The sequence below is a fragment of the Magallana gigas genome, chromosome 8, assembly GCF_963853765.1.
Source record: "Magallana gigas chromosome 8, xbMagGiga1.1, whole genome shotgun sequence".
Classification (NCBI taxonomy): domain Eukaryota; kingdom Metazoa; phylum Mollusca; class Bivalvia; order Ostreida; family Ostreidae; genus Magallana; species Magallana gigas.
This window is the reverse complement of record NC_088860.1, coordinates 28,545,033-28,566,668: the sequence shown is the minus strand read 5'-3', so window position 1 is coordinate 28,566,668 and position 21,636 is coordinate 28,545,033. Positions and strand designations below refer to the sequence as shown.

At 35.0% G+C, this 21,636-nt stretch overlaps 1 protein-coding gene across 12 annotated transcripts in view; it reads left to right on the top strand.

Moving 5' to 3' along the window:
* LOC105343840 (growth hormone-regulated TBC protein 1-A) overlaps nt 1-21,636 on the top strand; it is a 199,671-nt gene that overhangs the window by 41,073 nt on the left and 136,962 nt on the right. For 2 of the 12 annotated variants that reach the window (XR_010708745.1, XR_010708744.1), the window contains exon 1: nt 6-5,128. The exons of 8 other annotated variants lie outside the window; for them this stretch is intronic. Coding sequence is in view for 1 of the 4 variants with exons in the window: in XM_066069727.1 (XP_065925799.1) it covers nt 4,092-5,120 (1,029 nt within the window). In the remaining 3 variants the exon portion in view is untranslated. Of the gene's footprint in view, nt 1-5; nt 5,129-18,962; nt 20,936-21,636 lie in introns of those variants that run through there. 2 more of the 12 variants (XM_066069727.1, XM_066069736.1) reach the window with 2 other exon arrangements.

The window sequence follows — 21,636 nt, the reverse complement described above, 5'->3', positions numbered from 1 at the left end:
TAAGAAAACTGTACACCTATTTTGCTCTATGACCATGATGACAGCACACGTACCCATATTGAATTTTTTTTTGTCCCCCGCCGCAACGCGGAGCGGGGACATAGAAATGCCGGGCGTCCATCCGTGCGTCCGTGTGTCCGTGCGTCCGTGTGTCCGTGCATCCGTGTGTCCGTCCGTCACACTTTTTTGTAAGCGCTCTCATGCCTACAAATTTTTACGGATTTTCATTAAATTTATACCAAATGTTTATACCACTATTACCTTGGTCAAGTTCGAAAATCAGCATTGGTCGATACTTTTTGTTGGAGTTATGGGACTTTGACCACAATAATGACTTTGTTTTATCCAAAAATTGACCTTGTAAGCGCTCTCATGCCTACAAATTTTGACGGATTTTTATTAAATTTATACCAAATGTTTATACCACTAATACTTCGGTCAAGTTCGAAAATCAGCTTTGGTCGATACTTTTTGTTGGAGTTATGGGACTTTGACCACAATAATGACTCCGTTTTATCCAAAAATTGACCTTGTAAGCGCTCTAATGCCTACAAATTTTGACGGATTTTCAATTAATTTATACCAAATGTTTGTACCACTAATACTTCGGTCAAGTTCGTAAATCAGCATTGGTCGATGCTTTTTGTTGGAGTTATGGGACTTTGACCACAATAATGACTCCGTTTTATCCCATAATTGACCTTGTAAGTGCTCTCATGCCTACAAATTTTGTCGGATTTACATGAAATTTATACCAAATGTTTATATCACTAATACCGTGGTCAAGTTCCTAAATCAGCCTTGGTCGATACTAGTATACTGCTTGACCGGCGGAGGACCCAGGAATTCTATTCTTCTTCAAAGTGCGTTTAAGGGGCACAGTCACAATTTTGGTCAAAAATTATTTTTCCGATTTTAATGTTTACAATGCTTTGTTAAGGCATTTGTTATTGGCAGCCAAAATTTGAGTGTCATTTGTTGAGTTATAAGAGAATAACAGACTCAGCTTACAATTCTTTGCTTTGTAAGCAAAGCTTTTGTTTACATTTTAAATGTTGAAGCAAAAATTCCAGTTTTAGACCTAAAATGAATGTATTAAACGTTTGGAGCTGTTTATTCATGCTTAAAATGAATAATAAGATAGACAAACAGCTTGAAAAAGATTTTTACTGGTATGTTGAACTTATACTGTGCATTTTTTTATTAGATTTAGATTTTTGTTAATTTATGAAAAAATACCAGCTGTTGACTTACTTGTTTTTTGGCCAAATATTTCAGGCCAATAAAAAAATGTGTGGCTCCGGTAACATCTAAAAAAAGTTGGAAGATTGATTGTGATTAAAACTCTGATAATACCAAAACTTAACCACTTAATCCTAATTATACCAAAACCTAGTGTAGAATACCTTCAACAGTTTGAGAAAGAAATTTACATTTTTTTATGGGGAGGCAAGGTCCATAAGGTAAAGAAAAACATTATGATTCAAGATTACATATATGGGGGATTAAAAATGATAGACTATATGGAATTTGTTTGTGCATTGAAATCTACATGGATAAGAAGACTTATCCACTCTAATGCAACGTGGGTAAAACTTTTTGAATCAGAATTAGGATTAAAAATAGAAACCCTATGGGAAAAAGGTTCAGACTTTATTACCAATATTAGCAATAAGATAAGTAACAAGTTTTGGTAAGAAGTTTTATTAGATTGGGTTAAAATTGTTATGTCCTATGGCCAAAATGACATAAAAGTACTTAATGAACATATATGGTTTAATCCTAATATTAAAAATAATAACTTATCAATTTTTATTAAGAATTATTTCAACTGTGGTTATAAATTTATTAAAGATTTGATGACAGAGGAAGGCAATTTTGTAAGCCTTGAAACTCTTGAAGACTCAAATGTTAAGACCAATTTTCTAGAATATAGGAGTTTGAATGGAGCAATTTTTGAAAGATTAAAAGCCTTAAATAATGATAAGGTAGAATATGGACCATTTATTCCAAATTCTCTCAGTTATTTTTTACAAACAAAGCAAAGGATGTAAGGATATGTATTATGTACTCATCGATAACAAAAAAGAATCAATTCGTTCAGTAAAGAAGTGGACAGAAAGTGGATTTGCTTATACAGAAATAGAATGGAATAATATTTTTGAACTCCCATTTAAAACCTCGAAAGAATCCAAATTTCAATGGTTGCAATTTTTGCCAACAAATGAGTACCTTTTCTCAATATACTGAATATAATTGATTCGCCAGCCTGTAATCAAGATATAGAAACTATAGAACATTTATTTGTGGACTGTTTTCATGTCAAAGAAATATAGCTCTACTTTGAAGAATAGTTAAGAAGCAAGTTTAATTTTTTGATGAATTTTGATAAAAAAGCTATACTTTTTGGTAAATTCAAAAACAGAAATATGTATAGACTTCAAAACATATTAATTCTTACAGTAAAACAATTTATTTTTGCCCGTAAATATAAGAATGTCCCAAACCTCTCGACGCTCATGTTAAAACGAACTGTCACTGATAGAATTCATAATTATTGAGAAACTACTGTTGTTGAAGAATTGTATATTTGCTGAGTATGAAAAGTATTGGCAAACTATTTGCGATTTGTTATAAAATGTGTTTATAAAAGCTGCAAGGAAATTGTAAGCAAATAATGGCAAAAAAATATAAGTCTACTTTTATGCATCCTCTTGCATATGTATGAGTTTTTGATAGACAGTGTTCCCCTCTCTTTCTCCACCCTCTTTCACCCCCCCCCCCCCACCTCATAACTAAAAATACTCAAACTTTCATGGGTGATAAAAGCAAGTTTTCGAGATTGTTTGTGCATATATATGTCTGTCTGTCGGTGTATACACTTGTCTGTACATGTGCTTTTTTATCTTCGGTATGACTGTGTCTATATATTATACTTATATTCTAAATCTCAAATGAAGTGAATATGTGATGTGTATGCATTGTAAACTAAATATATAAGAAGATGTGAATAACTTGTACATGAAAGTTTGAATAAAAAAAACAAAAACAAAAAAACATCTAAAAAAAATTAGGGTATGTAAGTAGTAATATTTTTTGTTTTTAAAAATGGAATTGTACAGTACTATGTCAAAATGATTTTCTTTGTAAGTATTACCTAGCACTGTATTGCAGGTGGCATTTGTATGTAGTGAGAAAAATATACTAAATAAAGATTGGTAGGGAGCATCTAGCTTTTAACTACGAAACAAATATTTGTTAATCAAAAATTAATATAATTAATTTTTGTATAAAAACAAAAAATCAATTTCGTATTTATTATTTGGTCTCATATAGCGTACCCCATTTCTCTGTATAGGCAGTGAGTATCAATTAAGGGTTGACAACTGGATTATGGATACTGTTCACACAAACCCAGTTTTCTGTCACATTGACAGCTTTTCTATTGTTTTAAAATTAGTTGATAGTATGATGATTTGTAAACACTAGTGAATATAATTTACCATCTTTGAGAGGGGAAAGGACAATCAAAGGTGAATTACCAGTATATCATTAATAACTTACAGGAGAAAATTTACCCACCCCTCATCTTTCCAAACATATGATATTCAGCAGCCTGGATTAAACTGTAATGGTGGTGTTATTGTAGGTATAAATAACATATCTATTACTTTATAAGCTCTGAAATATTAACAATCCATGTATCACAATAAGTAATTATTTTTCGTAAATGTCACTTCCGAGATTATGTGAATAGCACTGCGCAGCCGCGAAATCATTGAACTGCGAGCAGCCAAAGTGACAAGACGTGGTCTTGATCGCTTCTTGCTTATTATACTTATTGGGTTTTTTATATTGACAAGGTCAATATATTTATATACTTTTAATAGTATATAAACAAATTCTGACCTGGTCAGAAATTTAGTTTTGTAAATCAATTGGCTTATTGTGATTTTGACGTGGTCAAAAACTTGTGGTGTTGTACCGAAACCACGTGCGTCATGGCGGACGCTAATATGGCCGTAGAGTCTCACGTAGATGAGAAAGCTGCGAAAGGGAAAAAGAAAGTCCCAAGTAAAGGTGCGTAGAAGATGAGCAGTACACGTTCTGCTTCGAATTCTGCATCCATGAGTTCTCGTGTGCATAGTGATCATAGCAACAATGGCGGTGGACATGACAGTGCCCCAAATGCCGAGATACTCAGTATATTGAGAACATTTCAAGAGAATCAAAAGAAACAAGATGATAGAATGGCCGAAATAGAGAACATGTGTTGTGACTATCAGTATCAAGATGACTATGATGATTACGGCGATTTTAATGACGACCCGGGAACTTCCGGTGAACATGAGACAGCTTCGAAGAAGCGCACATCTGAAGATGTTGATACATGTACTGACAACAGGTATGTCAATGCAGGCAAAAAACTTAAAGTCAAAGAAACGTGTGATAAACCTATTGATGACGAACTTGCTAATCTTGTGACAGATTGGTTCCGCGAGGGAATCGAAGAAGAACGGTATGGTGAATTACTTAAAGTGATAAATCGCCCTGAAAACTGTCCTGCGTTAGTTACGGTCAAGACAAACCAAATGGTGTGGGATTTTTTGAGCCCAATGACTAAGTCTTCTGACAAGAAGATGCAGAATATTCAAACTTCTTTAGTTAAAGGTGCATGTGCACTTACGAAACTTACATATTTACTCGGCAAGTGTGATAATCCCGAGATTTTGGATCTGCTGGGAAATGCCATGGAATCATTGGCATTACTTGGACATGCTAATAGACAGTTGTGTATGTTACGCAGGGAGTTGATGAAACCTGACATGAAAGGTGAATATACTCACCTTTGTAGTCATAATTTAAAGTACACTGACTATTTGTTTGGTGATGATGTACCAAAGACAGTCAAAGACATTACTGATTGTTCTAAAATCAGTAACAAAATTGGACTTGGCTTTAGAGGAGGATTTCGTGGCCGTTCAACTCGAGGTCGAGCAAGAGGACGATTTGTACGAGGTGCTGCAAGAGGTCATGGACCCTACTCTAGTTCGTCAGCATACTCATCTGATGCAAAAAACTACCAACAAAGAGGCCTGCAGAGTCGCCTCCAGAAGTAGTTGAGAAGGTATGTACCTCTAGAAATAAGTTTAGAGCAGGTGCATGTACTTAAGAATTTTATTTCTGAATGGGAACAGTTAACATCAGATAAAACTATTTTGGATATTGTGAAAGGTTGTCACTTAGAGTTTAAGAATAATATAGCTCCTGTACAAATTTCAAAACCTTTTGAAACATGTTTTAGTGCAGCTGAATCATTTGTGATAGACAAAGAAGTTAAATTGTTATTAGAAATGAATGTAATTGAGGAGTTGTCTGAATATGCTGACTTAAGTGATGGTTTCATTTCCACCCAAAAGGAATGGTAGTTATAGAGTATTATTAAACTTAAAAGAGTTTAACAAAAATATTGTGTATCATCATTTTAAAATGGACACTTTTGAAAGTGCTCTTGAATTAGTAACTCAAGGTTGTTGTTTTGCTAGTGTTGACTTTAGTAATGCATACTATAGTGTTACAAAATTACTGAAACCTGTGTTTGCAACACTAAGAAGATTAGGACATGTCATTATTGGGTATATCGATGACGCGTTACTGTTAGGGAGATCTGTGGAAGAGTGTTCAGATCATGTCTCTGGAACTTTGGCCCTAGTAGAAAATCTAGGTTTTGTAGTCAATTATGAAAAATCTGTTCTAGCACCAAGTACTAAAATCACTCTCTTAGGAAATGTTATTGATTCTGAATTGATGATAGTTTTTCTTACCGACGAAAGAAAGTTGTCTATTTTAGAGGCATGCAAAAAATTAAAGAAAAGAACAAAAGAAACTAGATGCTGTCATTAGACAGTAATACCCGCACCATGTGTTTGCCCCTAAATAACACTGTTTTTTACCAGTTTAATTAAAAATGAAGACTATATGCAAGCTCTGGTAATACAATTAAAATTTATAATTTTCATAACTGAAGGATGAGATCCCTTCCCATATGATAATATACATCGTGACACGAGCAGCACTTTATGTGCAATTTGGGGTAGAACTGTTTGCAGTGAATTTTCAGTTAATCAATAATCTTAACATTTTATGTCATAGAAAGTATAATGGTCTATATAATTATTACAAACAAAATTAAAAATTAAATTATGCCCCCTCCCCGTGGCGGTTGCCGGTTTTAGATTTGCTTCTGTGTGCCTACATGAACATCAACGTGTGCACAGATTTAGAGAAGGGGTGGGAGTGAGTGGTCCAGACCCCCCTCCCCCCCCCTCCATCCCCTCCACATGAAAATTCATTTATATCAATTGTAAAATTACCAAAATACACCTTGGACCCCAATGCTCTTACAGACATGTAAACGCTCTACCCATTGCGCTTCAATGTTAGGTAACATTATTTGGGGGGTAAATATTTAATCAATATTTAAATAATATACTTTATTGTTTATCTCAATAGAAAGTATACATGTACATCACAATATGCAGGTGTTCTGCACCACCTTAAAGCTGTTATTTACCTAATAAAATAGTGCAAGTGGATTTGAAGAATAGGTCATAGAAATACATGCATGTTACAAATGAATGATCTTTGTCTGAAGTTACTTACACAACACAGGTCTGCATGTCTCATTAGCGGGTACTAGTTTTACCCAGCTCTTCGATTAGATGGGTTCACATGTATACATACATGGGTGTTGCTAAAACGCGGAACGGAAAACAGAACGGAAAGCGGAACGGAAGGGAAAACGGAAAATCTTATCTAATGTTATTTACCTCATATATTTGTTAATCATGCTAAAACGATATACTTTATGTACCTTTTTAATTTGTTTTGAAAGATTAGCAATATCAGATTATTTATTCAAGAATATTTATTTCCTCAAAATTAACAGTACATGCATTGACCACTATATTCTGTCCCAAAATATCCTCGATTCATTTTTTGCTGTATATTTATATATACCTCAGGGTTCACGCGATTCTCTTTTAGAAGCATTAAACATTCTCATTATTCTTTCTTTAAAACGTCGTCTCCAGCTTATTAGCTGGTATAAATACACGGCTAAAAATAAAGAAGTCTACGGGGTTTTGCATTTCAACAGACCCGGATGATAGTGTTGAAAAATTGTGCAAGGTCTTCTGAGTGACTTCCAAATGGAGAAAAGATGTAAACATTTTCGATTATAAATCGTCCAAATGTGCTGCAGGAATATTTTGGGATCGACAGACTATAGGCCAAATATATAATCGGAAAATCAAACCAGGCAACGTCTAGAGCTCTCTATTCGGATCATATGTATATAGCTGTTGGAATAAACAACTGCTTAGTAATGCAAACGTAAACAAAATTGCATTGCTAAAAATACTAGTTTCACAAATTACTAGTTTCACAAATTACCGGGTATTTTAATGTTTACTGTATTTTAATTTTTAATGTCGTCAGTCCTACGGTTTTTTTTCTTCCATCTCAATGATACTGTATCGTCTGTATCATAAAAGATCGTCTAGAACACCGAAAATTCAATTTTGATGTAAGTATATTCATGTACATCATATTTTGAAATATAAAAATACTCAAAACACGTATAAAACGCTTTCACTAACTGCGTACGTTACGCTGATATGCCAGCAATACCATATAAGAAAAATAAGTAAAAAGTTATGGCTAATTTGCTCATAAAACCGGAAGTACTCAATAATATTCAATGAAACTTGGAATATATGTTAATTACTTCTATCTTAATAATATCCAGGCGTCAAATAAATTTTTAAAGGTCATTTGAATTTTTTTCTTTTTTTCATCCCCCCTTTTTAGCTCACCTGAGCTGAAAGCTCAAGTGAGCTATTCTGATCACATTTTGTCTGTCGTCCGTCTGTCCGTCCGTCCGTAAACTTTTCACATTTTCAACATCTTCTCAAGAACTACTGGGCCAATTTCAACCAAACTTAGCACAAATCATCCTTATGCAAAGGGGATTCAAAGTTGTGAAAATTAAGGGTCACACTCGTTTTCAAGGGGAGATAATTAGAAATTAATGAAAAATTTCGAGAATTTTTCAAAAATCTTCTTTTCAAGAACCAGAAAGCCAGGAAAGCTGAAACTTGTGTGGAATCATCCTCAGGTAGTGTAGATTCAAAGTTGTAAAATTCATGACCCCCGGGCGTAGGGTGGGGCCACAATGGGGGGTCGAAGTTTTACATGGGAATATATAGAGTAAGTCTTTAAAAATCTTCTTCTCAGAAACTAATCAGCCTGGAAAGCTGAAACTTGTGTGGAAGCATCCTCAGGTTATGTAGATTCAAAGTTGTGAAATTCATGACCCCCGGGGGTAGGGTGGGGCCACAATGGAGGGTCGAAGCTTTACATAGGAATATATAGAGTAAATCTTTAAAAATCTTCTTCTCAGAAACTAATCAGCCAGGAAAGCTGAAACTTGTGTGGAAGCATCCTCAGGTAGTGTAGATTCCAAGTTGTGAAAATCATGACCCCCGGGAGTAGGGTGGGGCCACAATGGAGGGTCGAAGCTTTACATAGGAATATATAGAGTAAATCTTTAAAAAATCTTCTTCTCAGAAACTAATCAGCCTGGAAAGCTGAAAATTGTGTGGAAGCATCCTCAGGTAGTGTAGATTCCAAGTTGTGAAAATCATGACCCCTGGGTGTAGGGTGGGGCCACAATGGGGGGTCAAAGTTTTACATAGGAATATATAGAGTAAATCTTTAAAAATCTTCTTCTCAGAAACTCATCAGCCAGGAAAGCTGAAACTTGTGTGGAAGCATCCTCAGGTAGTGTAGATTCAAAGTTGTGAAAATCATGACCCCTGGGTGTAAGGGTGGGGCCACAAGGGGGGGTCGAAATTTTACATAGGAATATGTAGAGTAAATCTTTAAAAATCTTCTTCTCAGAAACTAATCAGCCTGGAAAGCTGAAACTTGTGTGGAAGCATCCTCAGGTAGTGTAGATTCCAAGTTGTGAAAATCATGACCCCTGGGTGTAGGGTGGGGCCACAATTGGGGGTCAAACTTTTACATAGGAATATATAGAGTAAATCTTTAAAAATCTTCTTCTCAGAAACTCATCAGCCAGTGGAAGTGTGGAAGCATCCTCAGGTAGTGTAGATTCCAAGTTGTGAAAATCATGACCCCCGGGAGTAGGGTGGGGCCACAATGGAGGGTCGAAGCTTTACATAGGAATATATAGAATAAATCTTTAAAAAATCTTCTTCTCAGAAACTAATCAGCCTGGAAAGCTGAAAATTGTGTGGAAGCATCCTCAGGTAGTGTAGATTCCAAGTTGTGAAAATCATGACCCTGGGTGTAGGGTGGGGCCACAATGGAGGGTCGAAGTTTTACATAGGAATATGTAGAGTAAATCTTTAAAAATCTTCTTCTCAGAAACTAATCAGCCTGGAAAGCTGAAACTTGTGTGGAAGCATCCTCAGGTAGTGTAGATTCCAAGTTGTGAAAATCATGACCCCTGGGTGTAGGGTGGGGCCACAATGGGGGGTCAAAGTTTTACATAGGAATATATAGAGTAAATCTTTAAAAATCTTCTTCTCAGAAACTCATCAGCCAGTGGAAGTGTGGAAGCATCCTCAGGTAGTGTAGATTCCAAGTTGTGAAAATCATGACCCACGGGAGTAGGGTGGGGCCACAATGGAGGGTCGAAGCTTTACATAGGAATATATAGAATAAATCTTTAAAAAATCTTCTTCTCAGAAACTAATCAGCCTGGAAAGCTGAAAATTGTGTGGAAGCATCCTCAGGTAGTGTAGATTCCAAGTTGTGAAAATCATGACCCTGGGTGTAGGGTGGGGCCACAATGGAGGGTCGAAGTTTTACATAGGAATATATAGAGTAAGTCTTTAAAAATCTTCTTCTCAGAAACTAATCAGCCTGGAAAGCTGTAACTTGTGTGGAAGCATCCTCAGGTAGTGTAGATTCCAAGTTGTGAAAATCATGACCCCTGGGTGTAGGGTGGGGCCACAATGGGGGGTCAAAGTTTTACATAGGAATATATAGAGTAAATCTTTAAAAATCTTCTTCTCAGAAACTCATCAGCCAGGAAAGCTGAAACTTGTGTGGAAGCATCCTCAGGTAGTGTAGATTCAAAGTTGTGAAAATCATGACCCCTGGGTGTAGGGTGGGGCCACAAGGGGGGGTCGAAATTTTACATAGGAATATGTAGAGTAAATCTTTAAAAATCTTCTTATGAGAAACTAATCAGCCTGGAAAGCTGAAACTTGTGTGGAATCATCCTCAGGTAGTGTAGATTCAAAGTTGTGAAAATCATGACCCCTGGGTGTAGGGTGGGGCCACAATGGGGGGTCAAAGTTTTACATAGGAATATATAGATTAAATCTTTAAAAATCTTCTTCTCAGAAACTCATCAGCCAGGAAAGCTGAAACTTGTGTGGAAGCATCCTCAGGTAGTGTAGATTCCAAGTTGTGAAAATCATGACCCCCAGGAGTAGGATGGGGCCACAATGGAGGGTCGAAGCTTTACATAGGAATATATAGAATAAATCTTTAAAAATTTTCTTCTCAGAAACTAATCAGCCTGGAAAGCTGAAACTTGTGTGGAAGCATCCTCAGGTAGTGTAGATTCATAGTTGTGAAAATCATGACCCCTGGGTGTAGGGTGGGGCCACAATGGGGGGTCAAAGTTTTACATAGGAATATATAGAGTAAATCTTTAAAAATCTTCTTCTCAGAAACTAATCAGCCAGGAAAGCTGAAACTTGTGTGGAAGCATCCTCAGGTAGTGTAGATTCCAAGTTGTGAAATTCATGACCCCCGGGAGTAGGGTGGGGCCACAATGGAGGGTCGAAGCTTTACATAGGAATATATAGAGTAAATCTTTAAAAATTTTCTTCTCAGAAACTAATCAGCCAGGAAAGCTGAAACTTGTGTGGAAGCAACCTCAGGTAGTGTAGATTCAAAGTGTGAAAATCATGACCCCTGGGTGTAGGGTGGGGCCACAATGGGGGGTCAAAGTTTTACATAGGAATATATAGAGTAAATCTTTAAAAATCTTCTTCTCAGAAACTACTCAGCCTGGAAAGCTGAAACTTGTGTGGAAGCATCCTCAGGTAGTGAAAATCATGACCCCCGGGAGTAGGGTGGGGCCACAATGGGGGGGTCAAAGTTTTACATAGGAATATATAGAGTAAATCTTTAAAAATCTTCTTCTCAGAAACTAATTAGCCAGGAAAGCTGAAACTTGTGTGGAAGCATCCTCAGGTAGTGTAGATTCCAAGTTGTGAAAATCATGACCCTGGGAGTAGGGTGGGGCCACAATGGAGGGTCGAAGCTTTACATAGGAATATATAGAATAAATCTTTAAAAATCTTCTTCTCAGAAACTAATCAGCCTGGAAAGCTGAAACTTGTGTGGAAGCATCCTCAGGTAGTGTAGATTCAAAGTTGTGAAATTCATGACCCCTGGATGTAGGGTGGGGCCACAATGGGGGGTCAAAGTTTTACATAGGAATATATAGAGTAAATCTTTAAAAATCTTCTTCTCAGAAACTAATCAGCCAGGAAAGCTGAAACTTGTGTGGAAGCAACCTCAGGTAGTGTAGATTCCAAGTTGTGAAAATCATGACCCCCAGGGGTAGGGTGAGACCACATTGGGGGGGTCAAAGTTTTACTTAGGAATTTATATATAGAGTAAATCCAGGGATTGAAATATATGGTAGCCCGACGCCCGGGGCTAGTCAGTTTAAAACTTGGGCATGCTCATTTTTACCAACTGATAGTCCATCGGGCTAGCAAATCAGGGGATTCAGAACTGTATTTTGATATGAATAAAGTTTAAACATAAAATGTGTTATCTCTGAGAAGAATTTATTTCAAAATGAATTAAACAGCTGTAATTGTGTTATACATATATTTTTATTTTGCATCTTAAAATGGTTTGGCTAGCTGATTTCAGCTTTGGGCTAGTAATTTTTTACTGACTAGTAGCCCCTGGGCTAGTGAGTTTTCCTGGAATATTTCAGAAATCTTCTTCTCAGAAACTGATCAGCTAGGAAAGCTGAAACTTGTGTGGAAGCATCCTCAGGTAGTGTAGATTCCAAGTTGTGAAAATCATGACCCCTGGGTGTAGGGTGGGGCCACAATGGAGGGTCGAAGTTTTACATAGGAATATATAGAGTAAATCTTTAAAAATCTTCTTCTCAGAAACTAATCAGCCAGATGATTCTTTATAATTGTTAAGACTTTGGCTTCAGGACAATTCTTCGGCCTCACAAGAAGGTTCAGAGTTTGATGTAGGTTTATATCCCATATATAAACAATTGTTAAGGATCTTTTTGAGAATTGCAATACTCAACATATGATATGACTATAAATTCATCCTGTTAGAAAAGGGACTAATGATTATATACATAAGAATATGCAGGGGGAAAAATGGATTTTATTTATACAGGATCTACATGTATTATTGTACATTGTCCAGATTGTTTGTGTTATGAATCCATTAAGCTGATTTTATCATACCTATTGTTCCTCAGGTGAGCGATGTGGCCCATGGGCCTCTTGTTTAAAGTTTAGGACTTAATATCTCAAAAACGGTAAGATATGGAAAGTTGTCTACGCTTACAATTTTGTACAACTATTTATGATAAAGGTAATTCTAAAATTTGAATGCTCTACATTAAAAAATAAACAAAGAATTGAGTTTCAAACAAATTTTGCAATTTTCCTTGTAAAAACCGGAAGTACCGGAACCGGAAATCGAAAACCTTACATTTCATAAATTGATATAATTGCTTTAAGACCAATGTATACTTGTATTAGTATTCCTTCCAGTTTTCAAAAAATCGCTGACAGAAATCTGTCGAGAAAAATAATAATAACTAGATTCGATCTCGTTGCGAGCAACGAGTGGGTCTTCCGTCCAATTTTTGAATAGATAAGATTAAACTTATCAATTCAAAGATAAAATCGTAGATCTAAGCGAAAATAAGAGAAAAAAATTTTGCGGCACTCGAGGCTTGAACCTCGATAGTCCACGACTATAACGAGTGTGCTACTCGGACTCCGCTTCAGAACTTTGATGCTTAATTTCTCGATAATGCCTTGATCGATTTTAAAACTAATTACATATTCTGAATCAGTAAAAGGGTCACTATAAGGTGTAAAAATTTCAAAGAAAAATATTAAAAAATAAAAAAGTCGAAAAATTCAATTTTTGAAATATCCTTCCGGTGACGACCGAAAGTGACGGCGGACATTCTCTATACCGAGGTGCACCAGAAAAACGGTAGATCTATCATCTCTAAAAATTTCAGTTCTCTATCTTTACTCGTTTTTAAGAAACCCGACCAACAAAATTGACTTTTTAAAATCGTAAACGGACGATAACTTCTGACCGGAAGTGTTTTTTCAAAAATGAAAAAAAATGTATCAGCTTTAGATAAAAACACGTTTATATTGAAAATTTGAGCGAAATCGACCCAGCCATCTTCGAGAAATCGTCTGCACAAAATCGGTAAGAAAAAAAAAGAATAATAACTAGACACGATCTCGTTGCGAGCAACGAGGAGGTCTTCCGTCCGATTTTTAGAAGGAAATTTTACATCATCGACTTTGATTTCCGAGAAAAAAACATGATATGGAAAAAAGAGTGGAGAACAAATGCTTTATTGTATCACATTTTATAACTTCTCTTTTATTGCTTTTTTAAATGCTTGCATTTCTTCAAATTAAGATAGAAAAGATTAAACTTGTTTACCTCTGGCTCCTCCTAAAGAACCCTTAATACGTAATGCAAGAGAAAATCAATATATTGTTAGGATATATAAACGTATTATACCTAAATCAGCTTAAATAACCTTTCACAAAATAGCTCTTAGTAAAGGGCTATAGATTAAAGAATTTAGAGCCCTTTGATCCCCTTATTTAAGGAGCCAGCCCCTTGTTCTTGAAATCAAATGGAAGGTCATTTCATTCTGAACACATTTTGTCAACAAATGTTTAGAAATTCGTTACCGTTCTTAAGATATATGGGAAAGAAGGTATTAGGGGCCGATCCCTTATCTCCTTATAGGGGCTCTTTAACGAAATTTTGAAGGTTGCATATTGTTAAAAACATCATTTTGAACAACTTTTCTTCTGTGCTGCATTTCAAAATATTTTTCCTTTCTGAGATATGGGTGATCAATTTTTGGACTTTTGACCCCTAAATATCCCTAATTACATAACACATGATAAAATTATTACATTGCTTAGAAACATAACTGTGAGATAAACATATTTGCTTCTATAACATTTTATAAAATATCCCTCAGTAAAGGGCTATAGATAAAAGACTTTAGAGCCCTTTGGTTCCCTAATTTAAGGGGCCAGCCCCTTTTTCTTGATATCAAATAAAAGGTCACTTAATTCTAACCACATTTTGTTCAACAAGTGTTTAGAAATTTGTTACCGTTCTGGAGATATATAAGAAAAAAAGGGGCCGATCCCTTATCTCCTTATAGGGGCCGTTTAACGAAATTTTGAGGGTTGCATATTGTTAAGAACATCAATTTGAATAACTTTTCCTCTGTACTGCATTTCAAAATATTTTCCTTTCTGAGATATGGGTGATCAAAATTTTGGACTTTTGGCCCTCACAAACCCCTAATTACGTAACACATGATAAAATTATTACATTGCTTGGATACATAACTGTGAGATAAACATATTTGCTTCTATAACATTTTACAAAATATCCCTCAGTAAAGGGCTATAGATAAAAGACTTTAGAGCCCTTTGGTTCCCTAATTTGAGGGGCCAGCCCCTTTTTCTTGATATCAAATAAAAGGTCACTTAATTCTAACCACATTTTGTTCAACAAGTGTTTAGAAATTTGTTACCGTTCTGGAGATATATAAGAAAAAAAGTTTTAGGGGCCGATCCTTTATCTCCTTATAGGGGCCGTTTAACGAAATTTTGAGGGTTGCATATTGTTAAAAACATCAGTTTGAACAACTTTTCCTCTGTTCTGCATTTCAAAATATTTTTCCTTTCTGAGATATGGGTGATCAAAATTTTGGACTTTTGGCCCCTAAAAACCCTTAATTACGTAACACATGGAAAAATCATTACATTCCTTGGATACATAACTGTGACATAAACATATTTGCTTCTATAACATTTTAAAAAATATCGTTCAGTAATGGGCTACAGATTAAAGACTTTAGAGCCCTTTGGTCCCCTAATTTGAGGGGCCAGCCCCTTTTTCTTTATTTTAAAAGAAAGGTCTTGTAAATAGAAACTATTTTTACATTACATGTCTTAACAAAATATTTTTCAGAAAAGAGATAATTAAAGAGAACCACAAAAAATTACGACGTTTTTTTTATCCCAATTTTCGGGTCCAGGCGAGCTTCGACACCTTTAGCGATCGAAATGATTTTAAACCTTCATGCACAATTTCAGTCTTCCGTCTACCATCGCTGAAAATTTCAAGTTTATATCTGCTATAGTTTAAGAGGAGTACTGCCGACAAAATACCCCTCTGAAAATCGATAAAACGACTATATCTCAAAACCGGAAGTGACGTCATCAATAAAAAAAATTTGCAATACGGTTTATATCATCTTCTATTAGATCCCAAAAATTCATGAAAATCAATTGAGTAGTTTTCGAGATCTCGCGTGCACAAAATTTGTAAGAAAAAAAAATAATAATAATATAGAAGAATAGGGAAAAAGAAACAAAGCAATAACAATAAGGTCTTCCGTTGGAAACGGAAGACCTTAATAATAATAACAACTAGACACGATCTCGTTGCGAGCAACGAGGAGGTCTTCCGTGCGATTTTTTGAAGGTAATATGACCTTGACTTTGATATTTGACCCTTTATCTCCTTATCGGGGCAACAAAAAAAAAATGGTGGTTGAATTTTGTTTGGGTCATCATTCTCAGCATTTTATTCTGTATTGATTTTCAAAATGATGCTTTTTAAAATATTTGTTCTGTTTGACGTATGTTATCAAAGTTTTGTACTTCTGGCTCTTTAAAACCCATTAAAACCCCTTAATACGGAACACATGATAAAATAATTATAATATATTGTTAAATAAATGTGAGATGAACATTATTGCTTCCTAAACATATAACAAAATATTTTTCAGTAAAGTGCTATGGAAGAAAGACTTTAGAGCCCTTTTGGCCCCTAAAAATAAAAAAGATAGGTCTTTTGATATTAAACATATTTAGTTCAACAGGTGTTTAGAAATTTTTTGCCATTTTTGAGCTATCAGGGATATGACGTTTTAGGGGCCGACCCCTAATCTCCTTATTTGGGCCAGATAACGAGATTTTTATGACTGAATATTGTTTAAAACATCATTCTAAGCATCTTTTATTCTATATTGCTTTTCAAAATATTTGTCCTTTTTGAGATATATTCGATCAAAGTTTTGGACTTTTGGCCCCTTAAAACCCTTAATTACGTAACGCATAATAAAATTTTTATAATGTATAGTTTTATAAGTGAAAGATGAACATTTTTGCTTCTTAAACATATTACAAAATATTTCTCAGTAAAGTGCTATGGAAGAAAGACTTTAGAGCCCTTTTGGTCCCTAAATTGAAGGGCCAGCCTCTTTTTCTTGGTATCATACGAAAGTTCCTTTGATATTAAACATATTTTGTTCAACAAGTGTTTAGAAAATCTTTGCCGTTTTAGAGCTATCTGGGATAGTACATTTTAGGGGCTGACCCCTAATCTCCTTATTGGGGCCAGATAACGAGATTTTTATGATTGAATATTGTTTAAAACATCATTCTAAGCATCTTTTATTCTATGTTGCTTTTCAAAATATTTGTCCTTTTTGAGATATATTCGATCAAAGTTTTGGATTTTTGGCCCCTTAAAACCCCTAATTACGTAACGCATTATAAAATTTTTATAATGTTTAGTTTTATTAGTGAAAGATGAACATTTTTGCTTCTTAAACATATTACAAAATATTTCTCAGTAAAGTGCTATGGAAAAAAGACTTTAGAGCCGTTTTGGCCCCTAAATTGAAGGGCCAGCCCCTTTTTCTTGGCATCATACGAAAGTTCCTTTGATATTAAACATATTTTGTTCAACAAGTGTTTAGAAAATCTTTGCCGTTTTAGAGCTATCTGGGATAGGACATTTTAGGGGCTGACCCCTAATCTCCTTATTGGGGCCAGATAACGAGATTTTTATGATTGAATATTGTTTAAAACATCATTCTAAGCATCTTTTATTCTATGTTGCTTTTCAAAATATTTGTCCTTTTTGAGATATATTCGATCAAAGTTTTGGACTTTTGGCCCCTTAAAACCCCTAATTACGTAACGCATTATAAAATTTTTATAATGTATAGTTTTATAAGTGAAAGATGAACATTTTTGCTTCTTAAACATATTACAAAATATTTCTCAGTAAAGTGCTATGGAAGAAAGACTTTAGAGCCCTTTTGGCCCCTAATTTGAGGGACCAGCCCCTTTTTCTTGTTATCAAACGAAAGCTCTTGTAAATATAAATTTTATTTGCTCTATATATAATGTTAAAATATTTTCAGGAAAGGAGATAAAGAACGAAAACCATTAAAAATTACGTCGTTTTTTCAAACTCGATTTTCGGGTCCAGGCGAGCTTCGACGCCTTTGAAGCCAGACAACCATAAATGCCTTTAAACACATCTACAATCTTTTGTGTACAATCCCTGAAAATTTTAATTCAATATCTTTTTTCGTTTAGGAGGAGATAGCCAGACAAAATGACCCTCTAAAAATCACTAAAACGTCAATATCTCCCGAACGGAAATGACGTCATCAAAATAAAAAATTATATATAAGGTTTTTATCAATATCTACAAGATCTGAAATTTTCACGGAAATCGGTCAAGTCGTTTTCAAGAAATCGCTTGTACAAAAATGCGTAAGAAAAAAAAAAAAAAATAAAAGGGAAAAAGAAACAAAGCAATAACAATAAGGTCTTCCGTTGGAAACGGAAGACCTTAATAAGAAAAGTGAAAAAGAAACAATAGAATAATAGAAGGGTCTTCCGCTGAAGACGGAAGGCCCTAATAAAAAAAGACGAAAACAATAGGTCTTTTCGACCGAAAGTCGAAAAGCCCTAAAAATTAGGAAAGTTGCCAAAGTTATTGGATTGCTAGTGGCTAGCTTCTCGGCAGTAGAATTTGGTCAGTTGTTTTATCGTGACATGGAAAGGGCAAAGATTGATGCACTTGTACACTCACAGTATGACTATGATGCTTCAATGATTATAACAAAAGAAGTTAGATTGGTGGATTTCTAACATTTCTACAGCAGTAAGACGAATTGTACATTCAGAACCATACGAAATCGTTATTACCTCTGATGCTTCTCACCTAAGATGGGGTGCAGTAATGAATGATTTAAAATCAGGGGGTAGATGGACCATTGAGGAAGCTAGAAATCATATCAATTATTTAGAACTGCTGGCTTGCTTTTTTGGACTTAAATCGTTTTGCTCTGCTGTGACAAAAAAGAATATTAGATTATTTATGGATAACACTACAGCTATATCATACATCAATAACATGGGGGGTATTACCTCAATAAAATGTGACAAACTTGCAAAAGAAATCTGGTTCTGGTGTATGAAAAGGGACTTGTGGTTAAGTGCGTGGCATATACCTGGTAAAGATAACTTGACAGCAGACAAATTGTCGCGCAAATTTGATGATCAGATAGAATGGATGTTTAGTAAATCTGTGTTCAACAGAATTATGTTAAAATGGGAACAACCTGAAATTGATTTATTTGCCACACGATTGAATAAGCAAATTGATATATATTGTTCTTGGCATCCTGACCCAGATGCTCGCTATGTCAATGCATTTAGTTTTTCTTGGACAAATATGTATGGTTATATCAATCCTCCTTTCAGTCTCATTGGACGTGTGGTGAGAAAGATTTGTCAGGACCAGGCAGAGTGCGTTCTTGTGGCTCCAGTTTGGCCAACACAGCCATGGTTCAACCGAGTACTAGAGATATTGGTGGATCATGCAGTAATTTTACCAGTGACAGACAATCTGTTGACTCTTCTGGGCACGGATGTGCAGCATCCTCTGAAGGACTCGTTAGTGCTGATGGCATGTCGATTGTCCGGTTGCAGTTCCAAAAACAAGGAATTTCTCGCCAAGCAGCCTCCATCCTATTGGCATCATGGAAGTCCGGAACCAAGAAACAATATAAAACGTTTTATAAGGGTTTCAGTACTGTGGTGAAAAATCGGTTGATCCATTTTGTACAACTATAGAAACTGTTGTTGAATTTTTAGCATATCTTTTTCACCAAGGTTAAGGTTAAAGCGCTATTAATACAGCCCGAGGGGCTTTATCTTCTGTTGGTTTGATTTTTGATGGTTTTTCTGTTGGATGTCATCCATTGGTTATAAGATTTATGAAAGGTGTTTTTAACCTGAGACCATCAAAATCAAGATATGTACATACATGGGATGCTCTATTGTTTAAAAGTACCTGACAAAATTGTCACCTGTTAAATTTTTGAGTTTGAAAAATTTGACATTGAAGTTAGTTATGTTGATAAATTTAATTTGTAGGGCTGGGACGATTCTGTACTTAGCCGATTCGGTACATATCACGATACATGAGATGCGATATGATACATATCACGATACATTGCAACTAAATGAAAACATGAATAAGGGTTAAAAATTAATTCAATCTGTCGATGTATTACCACATGTCCAAAGTTATTTTGATATATTTAAAATGAGCGTTGCACAATTTACAAATTACTTAAGTCTCATATACACTACTTTTTCATAAACAAGTAATCAAAAAGTTGTCCACACTCCAGATTTAGCTTCCTAACAGTTTTGACAACTTTACGAGGTTTTCCGCCATCTTTGTACTTTCATATTAGGTGCGCAGACTAAAGAAGCCGATATGAAGCTCGGATATTTAAAAGTTCGCTTAGGTATCATTGTATTAATGGTAAATGTATCGATCCAAATATCGTCAAAATAAATACCGTGATGCAGCGGTGGATCATCCCATCCCTATTAATTTGTGCAAGTAGAGTACAAACTATTTCATGTATGAAACTTAGTAATATGACAAAAAGGAAGAACAGTTTTGTTTTCACTTTTAGTGACCTTTTGAAAACATGTAGACCTAACAGTAGCATGTCTGACATGGTTTTAAAATCTTATCCTCCAGATAGGAGGCTTTGTGTTTACGTTGTTTTATGCGAGTATATATTTCGGACTGCAAGAATAAGAAAGAATGTGATTCATTGTTCATTAGTTATGTACAGCCTCATAAGGAGGTATCAAGAGACACTATTGCACGCTGGATTAGAACTGTTATGTGTGCAGCTGGAGTTGATACCACTATTTTTAAGGCTCGCAGTGTTCGAGCTGCTTCTGTGTCCAAAGCAAAAGGGAACTTTGTTCCTGTTGATGATATTTTGACAAAAGTAGGATGGTCCAATGTTGAAACCTTCCGAAAGTTTTATGTTAAAACTGTTGTCAATAATGACAAGTATTCAAATGCAGTTTTGAAATTTGATTTAAGAGTTTGTTTCATATAGAAGATTTTTTTGGTGTTGTGCTTTAAAGATTCACATTATCTCAGAAGTGACATTTACGAAAAATAATTAAGAAAATTAAACGAGACTTATCTTGGTAAAGGCGAAGTTTGATTCCAATTATTGGAGTAAATAAAAGGCACTGTAGAGATAAGGTGCCTCCCTCCCACCCTGCAGGTAATGTAAGTTGGAGCAAAAATGAACAGAATTATATGTGGAATGTACATGTATCTACCCAAAATTTTTTTTAACTTTGAAGTAATGATTTCGCGGCTGCGCAGTGCTTTTCACCTTATCTCTACAGTGCCTTTTATTTACTCCAATAATTGGAATCAAACTTCGCCTTTACCAAGGTAAGTCTCGTTTAATTTCCTAATTTTTCAATATCACACCATCATAAAAATGACATAAATGACACTGGTAATATATAATTTAAATGTATAGGATTCAAAACATCCATTTTATAATTTTGCCAAGCACAGTTTACAATCAAGAGTTATTCCCCTTATCACAGTGCTAATTGTTATCTGTAATTCTATATAAGTTATAATATATATATATATATATATATATATATATATATATATATATATATATATATACACCTTATTTTCCCGACGAATCGTCGATGCGGACGACTAGTCGAATTGCTCATTATTAGCCAAAATTTTAACAAAATCCTACAATACGTCGATTCAGACCATAGGTCGATCTTATCACTTCAAAATGGCGTAAAAAAATGCAGTAACATTATCAGTGTATGATGCCTTGATGTCCCCGATATTGCTACCAATAATTATTAATGATTAACATTTAAACAATTACACTTTATACTTATGCATCATATTTTCAAATACCAGCAACATCTACAAAGTCACTTGCATTTTAAACAATTCCTGATATCACGTGTTATGCAAAAATAAACTTACTTTGTCAGAAATATTTTGTTCCCATGCATTAAAATAATTATCCACTCTGACCATCGCCAGTGTATTCGCCATTACTTA